The sequence below is a fragment of the Sus scrofa genome, chromosome 8 (genome assembly GCF_000003025.6).
Source record: "Sus scrofa isolate TJ Tabasco breed Duroc chromosome 8, Sscrofa11.1, whole genome shotgun sequence".
NCBI classification, from domain to species: domain Eukaryota; kingdom Metazoa; phylum Chordata; class Mammalia; order Artiodactyla; family Suidae; genus Sus; species Sus scrofa.
The window spans coordinates 9221608-9234155 of NC_010450.4; the positions used below are offsets into that span (position 1 = coordinate 9221608).

At 47.9% G+C, this 12548-nt stretch overlaps 1 protein-coding gene across 4 annotated transcripts in view; it reads right to left on the reverse strand.

Moving 5' to 3' along the window:
* Positions 1-12548, reverse strand: part of BOD1L1 (biorientation of chromosomes in cell division 1 like 1) — a 57359-nt gene that overhangs the window by 24544 nt on the left and 20267 nt on the right. For 3 of the 4 annotated variants that reach the window (XR_298893.3, XM_005656496.3, XM_005656497.3), the window contains exons 9-12: positions 12018-12090; positions 3382-9358; positions 1222-1289; positions 14-98 (exon numbers count right to left, since the gene is read on the reverse strand). Coding sequence is in view for 3 of the 4 variants with exons in the window: in XM_005656496.3 (XP_005656553.1) it covers positions 14-98; positions 1222-1289; positions 3382-9358; positions 12018-12090 (6203 nt within the window). In the remaining variant the exon portion in view is untranslated. The remainder of the gene's footprint in view (positions 1-13; positions 99-1221; positions 1290-3381; positions 9359-12017; positions 12091-12548) is intronic. The other variant, XM_003128856.5, reaches the window with a different exon arrangement.

Here is a 12548-nt window from a genome sequence, read left to right on the forward strand (position 1 = left end):
AAGAGGAACTTACCTCTTCCACTCAGCTTTCTCCCACTCGGACTTTCTGGTGGTGCTACAATTTCATGATTTTTCTCTTCCTCTGATGGCACAAACACCTAAAAAGTCCAAACCACCAAAATAAGTTAAATGAGATTTTTAAAATAAGAGAGTAAGACTAACCTCACGAATTAAACAAAACACCCAACATACTGTGACAATATAAAAGTCTACTTTTGAGTTTGTGAAATTTAAAATTCATGTACTCATGTCAACTTTTAGAAACAAAAAGATGAAATAAAATTAATCTTCCATTCCACCCATCAACGGCTCTCCTATTGCTTTAAAGTAAAACTGTGAGTATAACATACACAGCCCTTCCTGACCTGGTCCCACTCCCTCATCAGGCCTCAGTCTCACCACAGCTCACCCTGAGCCATGCAGAGCCCAGAACTCAACAGCGGCTCTTTCCTTTCTGTGTAGAGCACACTCTTGCCTAGAAGATTCTTTCTTTTCTGTCTCCACCCTACTTGCAAACATCCACTCGAGTGTCCTCCTTGCAAGCCCTTCCTCCTGCCACCCACTGCTCCTGCTGGTCAGTCTAGCCTCCTCTGCACTACGTCCGCAGCCCCGAGTTGATCACTGTCTTGTCACACACACTTAAAAGGGCACCATGAGAGCAGGCTGGAAAGGGGGCATAGACTAAACTGAAAAACACACAGGCTGTGATTTTAAGAAACAAAAACACCCCTCCCCCACTCAAACTAAGTATGGCGGGAAGCCACTGGAAACGTCGGGCAGAGCAATAACATGACCTAATTTATGTTTTTTGAGATAAGTCTCGGGGCTGTGTGAAGACTCGGGAGGGGCTGGAAAGGAAGGAAGGCCAACAGGGATACCACTGCAATAGGGGCTGAGATTAAGGTGGCCGCTGTAGAAACAGAAAGACATGGACTCAAGCTGTGTTTCGGAAAGGGAAACTATGGGAATTGCCAGTGGATTAAATGCGGCGGGACTGAGGGTGACCTGGATTTCTGCTTTGAGTACAGGGACTCGATGGTGGCACTAGCAACTGAGATCATTACACGGGTCTTAGCCTCTTCCCTCAGGATGTGACAAGAACAACACTCAAATGTCTTAGGTACAAGGAGAACAGGAGCGGTACGCCGCTCGAGCGTCTACGTGTGGTGAGAAGGCCCTTGCAGCACTGACAGTGCAGCATAACTGAATCGTCAGCCATACCTCAGTTTTCAAGTTGGCTTTCGGTCTCAATCCTCCCAAATCGTTCGACGCAGACTCTTCACTGCCTACTGAAATTCAAGCCATTAAAAATCAGTTTAGGAATTTGCTGGCAAAATACATCCTGAATCAAAAAGTAACAGAATGTTGTTATCATGCCCAGTTCCTCTGCTGTTTTATTTTGCTGTCAATAGAAAACAATAAAAAGGAATCGATGTGAACATTCTACAGGAAAGGCAGGGGGTTGTTTACTTATCTTAGGGGGGTGGGTGGTGTGAAGATGTTTCTTGCTCTCGAGATTTCTATAGTGTTCTACATCAAGTCTGTCCCTCCATGAAAACATTCTAGGTTACAGAGGTATATTCCCACCAGAGGAGGTGATCAGTGAATAGACTCGCTGTACTTGCTTCACAGCTGACACAGCAAAGCTGACCATAAAGTTAAAACACTGTGAAGCAGATAGAAAGAGAATGGAATTTTTCTCCAGAATAGGCTCAAATCTGTCCTTGTCTCAGTCCTTTTGTTCCTGCTTTCCTCTGTCCTGTGACTTGGAGGCTTATGTTTCTCTCACCTGCCCACAGGTAAGCCTCCAAAGAGAAACTTTCCTTTCTTCAAGAGGCTGCCAGCTTTTCCTTACCAAAAGCCCTTCTATTTCTGCTCCCTCAGGAGGAAAAAAGGGAGGGGAGGGAGGAGGAATAGACTGCAGCATAGGCTGAGTCATAAAAACTTCCAGAACATTCAAGTACCTCAAGCTAAAGTCAACGGAAAACTTTCAAGTCACTTATTTTAACTCACAGAACATTTCTTGGTGTCTCCTACCTAAGTCCCTATAATGAACATCTATTGGCCTCAGCCTCCTGAGGCTGCATTTAGAAGATACCTAAGGTCTATTTCAGTCGAAAAGCCCAAGATGCTACAGTTCATACAGTCAGAGTAGAAAGGGAAGTCAACATCTGTGGTCCCTTCAAATCCAGCCCATGTGCTCCCTGAGTTCTCAGAGCATCCTGCGGCTAACCCTAGTCCAAGCACCTGGCACACTGCAGTGTCACTGCCTAGGGACAATACATGGCTGGACTCATAAATGTCTTCCCATCCTGACCATTTAGCTTGGAATCCACGATCTGAAATGGGATGGTATGAACAACCAAGCTCAAAGCTTATACCTTTTTAAGTTGCTAACTATTTCTTTCTTTTCTTTTCTTTTTTTTTCTTTTTTTTCTTTTGCTTTTTAGGGCCACATCTGCAGCACATGGAAGTTCCCAGGCTAGGGGTCAAAGTGGAGCCACGGCAGCTGGCCTCTGCCACAGCCACAGCCACACCAGATCCAAGCCCCGAGTCTGTATCCTACACCACAGCTCATGGCAACACCAGATCCTTAATCCACTGAGCAAGGCCAGGGATCAAACCCACATCCTCAGAGATCCTAACTGGGTTTGCTAACTGCTGAGCCATGAAAGGGACTCCCAGTTACCAACTATTTCTAACAAGGCCAGCACTCCCTGAAATCTACCAGGAGGGAACACATTTCTTTTCTTTTTCAAATAAATTCTAAACCAGAAATTAACTCATGTACATGAACAATAAACTCTGTTAAAAAAATAATAATGCACTCCCTTGATTAGAAGTAGTCAGCCAGACTGAAATGACACATGGTTCGAATCTTTAAGTCAGATGGGGTTGGAACGTTGCTTGTTTTTGTACCATTATCTTCTTTTTATATAACAGAAAACAGACTCAGAAGTAATTTTTTTTTTTTTTCTAAGAGGCACTCGAGTACTATGCAAGTTACTTAAACTCTCTGAACCTTTTTTCTCATTTTTAAAATGAGGGTGCCAAAAACCCCCACTCATTTCATATGTGCCTGTAAATCTTCATTTTGACTGCTAAAAAATCTGAAGGTCAAAGAGATTTCGTAACTCAAAACAGTCCTGCGATGACACTTGTCCAGCAGAAGTCCTGGCTCTCAGCCTCCTGTCTCTGACCACACGTGAGGAGTAGGTCTGAGGCTCTAAGTTTGTGAACATAATTTTAGAGAAGCTTGACCTTTAAGGTGGATGAAGGCTGTTTTGTGACTTTCTAGAACCAAACCATCTTTTGGAAATTGCCTTAAATGTCCTCTACATCTCTGTAAAATGTAGAAAATTTGCAACTAGAGATTCTCACCTGAGTCATGCAAATATTTTTCAGAAGAAACAATGACTTCGAGGCCTCTTTCTTCCTGGGAAGACTTTATCACGATGTCACCATCTTCTGCTTTCTCAGTGGACACCGCAACAGTCCTCCTGCCACTGTGGTCACTCTTAACAGTCAGGTCCTGCTCACCTTTATGAGCCGAGAACGCTCCACTGCAGGTAGTGGGAAGGACTGCCGTGTGAGAAGGAGCGATTTCGGATTCTTGGCCATTAATACATTCAGCAGGGGTGGTTTGCAAGTTGCCCTCAGGAGGAAGAGAGGACAAGGCATCAGTTTTTTTAGCACCAGTATTTACTGCTGTCAAACAGCACAGGCTGCCAGAGGAGTCCTGGGCTGTCTGCTCTGGTTTTCTAGGGTTCACGGGGGAGTCCGAGGTCATCTCTGAGCTCCTCGTTGCTGAACAACTTGCTGGAGCACTGTCCCTGGATGTCGCGGCCTCAGGGCTTTTGTCTGCTCTCTGAGCACTGCCCAGACAGTCCTTGCCAGGCCTCCCTTCCTCTGGTGCACACACGGCACCTGGAGGGAGCATGCTGACTGCCACCCTGTCCTGCCCTTCCCCGCTTCCCAGTGCCACCATGGGGCCCGACCTTCCTCCTGCGCAGGGCCCAGGACACTGACGGTTGCTTCCAGCCCTCACGCCGGGCACAGGGAGCTCAGGCTTGCTCGCCTTTGCAGCTGAGGGGTCACCTTTTCCTCCTGTGTTGCCTGCAGTCAGCTGATTGTCCTCGTGCCTGTCGAGGCCACTGGCGGTCAGCACACACTCGGCCGTGCTGGTGGAGATGACGGCAGTGTCACCGAAGTCCTCTGCTCCCGCAAGGGCAGGCCGATCTTCATCCTGTGGGACAGCACCCGCCATGACCGCTTCACGCCCTTCCGAGGTGCTGGTGGAAATCATGGCGGTGTCGCCCGTCTCTTCTGCTGGCCTGGCCGAGGGCCGGACTTCCTCTCGAGGGACGGCGCTGGACACTGGGCCCTCGCAATCTTCTACGGAGCTCGTCGAGATGATGGCGTTCCCATCCTTCTCCTCCATGATGAGGACGGACCGCTCACGCTCCCTCTCCGCAGCCACACCACACACGGAGGCCTCGCATTCCTCCGCGATGCTGGTGGAAATGAGGGCGCACTCGTCTTTCTCCTCCTTGCTGGTCGAAGCCCGGGGGCTCTTGACTCCCGCGGGCGCGCTGGGCGTGGGGCCCTCGAAGTCCTCGGTGCTGACGGACATCAGTCTTTTAGCGTCGACTGCTGCGACCGCCTGCTGGCTCTCGGCGCGCTGGATGGTGGTGGCACTGGAAACGGGGACCTCGAACTCCTCCCCGAGGCTTGTCGAAATCATGGCGCACTCATCTTTCTCCTCGTTTCCAGCAGCGACGAGCTGGCTCTCGTCCCCTGACGCTGCGCTGGGCATGGGGGCCTCGAACTCTTCCACGTTCACTTGGGTGCCTTCCACGCTTCCTTCCGTCCTCAGGGCACTGGACCCACCTTCTTCCACGTCCACAGTCGCGCTTAACTGTGTGGTGAAGCCATCTGTTGTACTGGTGGAAATCATCAAGCCTTTGCCTTGACCTTTACCCCCCGCCGAACACGCCTGGGTGGTGACCTTGTCCCTGGCCGGAGCGGCCACGGGGCCCTCACAGTCTTCATTTTCCACGGAGGTGATGATGCCTTCGTCCTCCTTCTCGCTCGGTGATGGGGGGCAAGCCCCGCACCCTGGGACCACGCCAGACACCAGTGCCTCGTGACTGCCCCCCACCAGGCCGGCGGAAATAGCGGTCTCGTCCACAGTTTCCTCTTGGGTGAGGCCACCGTCACTTTGATCTGATGCTGCACTGGTCATGGGGGCCTCTCCACCTTCAGGCACTGGAGCCGCCTCGCCCTTTCCCTCAGCGGCGCTGGTCACGCTGCTTTCCACAACGCCTTTGGCGCTGGAGCAGATCTCTGTGTCTTTAACGTCCTTCTCGGCACCGCTCATGCTGTCCACGCTACTCTCGTGTGCGCTGGGGACCTCAGCTTCCACGTGCCTGGCCACCGTCCCAACCTGACCGTCCGCTTCCTCCGCACTTTCACAAATCGACAGCCCCTCACTCTCTTCTTCCGGCCCCGTGCACGTGGACGCGTGTCCGACCTCGTTGCCTCTGCCAGTGCTGGTCACCACCCCCTCCCCTTCGTCATCCTCCTCCTTGGCGCCTGTGCTGGTCACGATGCCTTCGTCATCACATGGGCCAGCAGCAACAGATGGCGCGTTGGCAATGTCCTTGGCTACCGTGCTGTCCATCGCACTCTCTCCGTTTTCCTCGGACTCGGAAATCAGAGCAAAGCCTTCACCGCTCTCTTCCGAACCCGTGCAGCTCGCTGGGCCCTCCCCGTCTTCCTCCGTTATCCCTGTGCTGGTGACGGCGCTCTCCCCTTCCGGGCTGTCGCTTGCAGAACCTCCCGCCTCCTGGGTGGCGCTGGCTCCTCCTGGCGCGTCATTATCAACTGGGGCCCCCGGAGCACCCATGACTCTGCGCTCTTCCTGTGGCCCTGCACCTGTCACTAAGCACATGACGAAGCTGTCACTTCTCTGCTCTGCTCCTGTACATGTCACAGTCCCCTCGATTTCTTTCTTGGGGCCCATCCTTGTCACATTTCTCTGGAATCCATCTGTCTCCTCCCTGCTGAGGGACCCCGCTCTGATTTCGGTCCCAGCACTTGTGACGGCCCCATCGCTTTCCACCTCACTAATAAAGGCAACCGTTGCTTCCGCGAGTTCTGCGTCTCTGCTTGAAGAACCGTCACATTTCCCTTCGGAACCCGCGCTGGTTACAGCATCGTCCTTCTCTTCGGTGGCCACACTGTTGACCTCGCCTTCGGCTGTCCCCGAGTGAGCCATCACCGGGTCTGCTGCCCTTTCTTCAGGCTCGGCCACTGCGCACTCTCCACTGTCTCCTTCCTTGGTGCTTGTAAGGAAAGTCTCACTTTCAGCAAATCCTTCGGTGACAACGTCCCCCCCTTCCTCGGCTGCGGCAAAGACGGTGCCTTCGTGGGCTTCGGCCCCGGCATGAAGCGGGTGGCTGCTGGGGTGCATCCCCGCGATGAAGCCTTCATCCGCCTCGATGCTCGTGCAGGGCACGGCCACTTCACCCTCTCCTGTCTCTGAACAAGTGGTGGTGGCATCCCCTGCCTTCACCGGGTTTGAGGGAACACCTCTGTCCTTCCCTTCAGTGCTGGTGGCCACAGAAGTCTTTTCAGCTCGACCAAACCCAGTGGGCACGGTCTCAGCTTTCCCATGCCTTTGCTGTTCCACAGAGGACACAGCGGTAATTCCAGCACTGGTGTCCACCTCACTGTTTTCATTCCTTCTGTTGGCATCAGCTGACACGTTTTCTACTTCACACAGGCCTCTAGGAGGCTTAAGTCCAGCAGTTTCAGCATCGTTTTCTAAACACATGCCTACCGCAGGACCGACAGCCATGCCATCCTTTCTGCCATTTTCTACAGAAGCTCTAACTGTCTGGCTTGATTTCAAGTCACGTTCTCTCCCGGCCATGTCCACCAAGCCGCTCTCTTTATTAACAGGCTCATTTTCCACAGTCGTGCCCATCAACTCACTACTGAGAGGCACGTTTACATTTCCTTGTTTAGTGTGCAGGACAGTGGCCTGGTAACCTTCTGGAATGTGTCCTCTGCTACTCACGCTTGCCATTGCTGGTGTGTCTACCGTGGAAAGCATGGCACCTTCTTTGCTGTCACTTATCCTAGGGACCTCTGATTCTGCAACGGTCAAACTTTGGTTAGGGGTCTCAGAGTGGTCCACAAATGAGGTGCTGGCTGGGCCACCTTCTGAAACAGTCCTTTTGTCAACTACAGGAACTACGCCGGAATCGTGAGACTGTTTCTGAGGAACAACGGTCCCGGAACTTAAGGACGGGGAGGGGTCCACATCTGTGGAATGTTCGAGAGCAGCATCTCCTGGAGCAACATCTTCTTCAGAGGGTCTGCTGGTATTTCTCAAATTCTTCTGTGCCCTGTCACTTTCTGATGCGACACGAGGTAACAATCGATGACCAGGGTCAGAGTCTACATTCATGCTGTGAGTCCCTGGTTGAGTGGGCTCCCTCTCCCCAGGGCTCGGTTTGGACACAGCACTTTGGAGATGCACCTTCTTGGGCAGGGTGCTTTTATGGTCAGCGTGCTTCTCAGATGTACCACCAACAGCTCCGGTTCCACGTCCGGATCTGCAGGCTGGGGCTGCTTTTTTTGAGTCTTCTATGCAAGTTCTTAACTCTTCCTTTAGAACTGCAGTAGTGGTTTTTTGTTTCAAAAGACAGTCTGAGTCAAGGTCTTGCTGAGAACTACTGCTGCTGCCATCTTGTGTTTTAGACACTTCTGGTGCGTTTTCCACGGCTGGCTCGGGATCAATTTCCATCGGCTCCTCTTCGGGTCCCGAGGTGGGATCATTGCTTTTCCTGGGTCTCTGAAGGGAGGAACTACTGGGAGGGCCTGAAGGGCTCGCTGCTGGTTTTTCTTCCCCTTTGGTCATTTCTTGGGATAAGCTTCCTCTTCGATTTTCACACAACCTTCTGCTTAATTTCTTTTCCACGACGGAACTATTTCCTCTGGCCTTTTCGTTACTACCATCGGCTTCCTTACCATCCTTGTCCTCCGACTTATTTTCTTCCCTCTTTCTCACATCCTTACCACTGTGCTTTAGGCCTCTGCTCCTGTGCCCCTCGGATAACTTTCTCTCAAGTCTGGCAGAGCTCGCATCTTTCTCACCCTTGTACTTCTCCTTGGCTGGCAGTAGCCTCGCTCTGTGACTAGACTCTTTCTGTGCACCGTGTGCCGAAGGGGCTGCACTCTCTGATGCAGGCTCCACCCCACTTTCCTCGGGAGATCGGTCTTCAATTTTAGACTTCCGCGGTCTGTCTGGGTCACTTTCTTCTGTGTTCTTTTCCTTATCTGCTTTTGGAGTGGGCGCCTGTTTTGTGACATTTTCTTGTAATTCTGTTTCCAGTGCTTTTGACTGCTTGCCTTGGCCTTTGGATTTAGATTTTAACACAAGTTTCTCTTCTAACAAGCTCTTGGTTCTTCGCTTCTCCTTGTGAACAACCTCATCGGGTTTGGGGTTACTATCTGTATTAGTTGAGTCTGTATCACCCTTATCCTCTGAGTAACTTTCGCTTCTTCTCTGTAAAGTGATTCCATGTTGCTTGGAACTCAAAGAATCTTTCTGAATTTTAGAATCACTTGATCTTCTTGATTTGTGCTCTCCCTTAGTTTTGTCAGCTGACATGTGCCTCTCTTTTTTGTTGTTTTCCTTACGAACATTCTCATCAGTTTTTATGATATATTCAGAAACCGGTTTACCATCTTTGCCCAAAATCGATAATTTCCTTTCATTCCTATGTCTACTTTTTCGTTCAGCTTTATCATCCGAGGAAAGCTTTGCTGGCTGACTTGACTTCTGAGTACTTTCATCAACGGTCAAGCCTTTCTCGGAAGAGTGAAGCTCAGCCTCGTCACCTGCTTTATGGGCACTGTCACCCTTATACTTGTGTTTTATGGACGGTTTGTCTTCTGACAGAGTTTTCTCTTTTTCAGGCTTGTCCTTGGTGGATTTTGCCTCTTTCTTAGGTAGGCTTTTCAAATGTGGTGTTTCAAAATCCTCTTTCTTTAGATGCTTCTCATTTTTAAGTATGCTTTTCTGTTTCTGGGGCTCTTCTGTGCCAGTTTCTGAGCGTTCCACTGGCCTTTTTCCATCTCTCGTGTCGGTCTCTTCCTGCGCCCCTTCCACCACAACAGGGGTCGATGTCCGCCTCTTATGTTCCCTTTCTGTTTTGGATTCGCTTTTGTTGTCATCAGTTGAATGCAAAGACTCCGAAAGTCTCCGAGCAGGTTTACTTGATTCACTCTTTGCGTGAATGTGTTTCAAATCCTTTGAAGAAGACGTTTTTTCCTTTTCACAATGCTGTAGGAAAATACAAGTTAAAAGATAAGAAATACTAAAATTAATTTTTTTTTGAATTTAACATTAGAGGGCATTTAAGTATGTTGAGTGCTGTCACGTTACACCTTATTTAATCTTTGCCAGCAGCCTGTAGGTATATTTAACTTCTTTTTATGCATCAGAAACCTGCAACTCTGCATGAAATCAATAACCTGACACCCAGCAATGATTTCATTCTAAGTCTAGTATTCGTCCCACTACACTGCATCTTTATGGAGAGTGGTTCTTTCTCCTGACATGTGTGCATGCACTTAGGAGGCTGCCTTAAACTTTCAATTGCTAAAGCCCACTAATGCCCAGTGGACATCAATTAAAAAAGAACTACAGTCCAAAGTTTTTTTTTTTTTTTTTTTGTCTTTTTGCCTTTTCTTGGGCCACTCCCGCGGCATATGGAGGTTCCCAGGCTAGGGGTCCAATCGGAGCTGTAGCCACCGGCCTATGCCAGAGCCATAGCAACATGGGATCCGAGCCACATCTGCGACCTACACCACAGCTCATGGCAACGCCAGATCCTTAACCCACTGAGCAAGGCCAGAGACTGAACCCACAACCTCATGGTTCCTGGTCGGATTCGCTAACCACTGTGCCATTATGGGAACTCCCCAAAGTTATTTATAGTCCAAAAGCTTAATACCCAATGAAGGCAATTTGAACATTTTATAATGAAATAAAGGTTTCTTATGTTTTCATTAAGAAATCCAAATTATTTCTGGAAACTTCCTGAATTTAGGTTACCCATAAGACAGTCTACTTAGGAAGCTTCAAATGCACACAGTAACTCACAGTAATAGCAATCATATCAGATATAACATACATATTTGTTTCTGCATCCAAAGGAAGGTACTGATAGACCAAAGCCTCCAAACCCCCTGCCTACTCCACAGTATGGCACTGAGTGGGTGAATGCTAATGACTAATCACACTTCTTAATAAAGACTCACAGACTAGCCAGACGTATTCAAATAATGGGCTCAATCCTCAGAAAGAGCTCTGCGTCTCGGGTCAGTTTATTACTGTAACTTTTTCTATAGTAACATGAAGATTAATACACTACTGATAGAGGGACCAGGACAAAGATCTTAAAAAATACTTTAAATTCATGGAAGAAAGAACTACTAACATGGATTTCATCAACCTAGTAAGTGCTAACCAATTAATGTGAAAAGAGTTTTGAGATCATTTTCCACAAAAATTTCACATAAAATAAAATGAAATATTTAAAAATATTGCATTAGGATAGCTGGATATACTTCTAAATATGCATCTAATTTCTGGATAAAGACATCAAGAATATTTAGTGGCTATGAACAAATACTTACTAAATCACTAGTGCTTCCCTTATAAGTGTGAAGATAATCCAGGAGTTCCCGTCATGGCTCAGTGGTTAACAAACCAGACCAGCATCCATGAGGACGTGGGTTTGATCCCTGGCCTCACTCAGTGGGGTAAGGATCTGGCGTTGCCGTGAGCTGTGGTGTAGGGTGAAGACACAATTCGGATCCAGAGTTGCTGCAGCTGTGGCGTAGGCCAGTGGCTACAGCTCCAATTGGACCCCTAGCCTGGGAACCTCCATATGCCGTGGGTGTGGCTCTAAAAAGACAAAAATCAGCTACAGAATTATAAATATGGCAGTTTATATAAACATTTCAACCCAGTGAAAGCAAAAATGTATTTGCAAGAAAATAAGGCAAAAAGGTGAAGATTTATTGCACATTTTGGGGGTATTTTTATGTACACATTTTTACTATTTAAAAAGATCACATCTTGGGAGTTCCCGTTGTGGTGTAGTGGTTAACAAATCCGACTAGGAATCATGAGGTTGCAGGTTTGATCCCTGCCCTTGCTCAGTGGGTTAAGGATCTGGCGCTGCTGTGAGCTGTGGTGTAGGTCACAGACGCAGCACGGATCCTGAGTTGCTGTGGCTCTGGCATAGGCCGGCGGCTACAGCTCCGATTCGACCCCTAGCCTGGGAACCTTGATATGCTGTGGGAGTGGCCCTAGAAAAGGCAAAAAGACAAAAAGAAAAATAAATAAATAAATAAAAAGATCATATCTTGGAAACAATCCAAGTGCTCAATTATAAGAAAATGCTTAAATTATGATCTATCCATTCACTATTCATTATATATAACACTGGAATCATTAAACATAATTAGAAAGTTACCAAGTAACATGAAATGAGTCACAGGGAATGTTAAACTCTGCAAGATTACATCTACTCCACAAAGTTATGTACAGATGTGGACGAGAAGTGGAAGAGAATGAAAAAGAAACAATTTGTCAGGTAAAGAAATTTTAGCTTTCTCCCCCCTTTCTTTTTCATTTTTGTTACTGGAAATTCTGTTACCTCCAATGTAAGAAATGAGGAGTGGGGAGTTTAAGGAAGAGAGAGGAGTAGAAAAGGAGCTACTGCACAGATAAAAGAGCATACAAATCAACTCTCCAAAGTAAGGAACTGGGGCCATAATGGGATGGGGAGGCTAGAATGCTGAAGGTGATGGAATTTTTTTTTCAACTTAGAAAAAATTCAGACTGCATTCTAAGTTTTACAACAAAGGACTGAATGGCCTATATCTAACAAAAGAGCATTTTAAATGGGGTTTTACCAATTAAGACACACCTCACTTGTTTTGAGGGTTTCTTTGGAATCGTCTTCAGATTGTTGTTTCTTTTTAGAATTCTCATCAATGTTCCTGGGTGGGGGAAAAAGTGAAATATGAACTTTGAATCAAATTTAAGAATTTCTCAGGAAGGTTAAAAAGAAAAACTTATCTTTACTATAAACACTTAATCTGTAATAGAGACTTCTACATTTCAATTTAAACCTTAGTCTTGGTCAACTGTGAAGAACCCAACCCCAAATGTGACACGGACTACTCTTAGCTCTATAGGAAAGTATCCTCGAAACAAAAATTCCTGCTTTGTTGCTTGAAGATAAACATGATGTGGGCTGTAATTTGAGCTTGAAAATCTTATCTTTTGGGAGCTCCTGCTGTGGCTCAGTATCCATGAGGATGCAGGTTTGATCCCTGGCCCTGCTCAGTGGGTTAAGGATCCGGCATTGCCGTGAGCTGTGGTGCAGGGCACAGATGCAGTTCAGATTTGGCGTTGCTGTGGCTGTGGTGTAGGCTGGCAGTTGCAGCTCTGATTC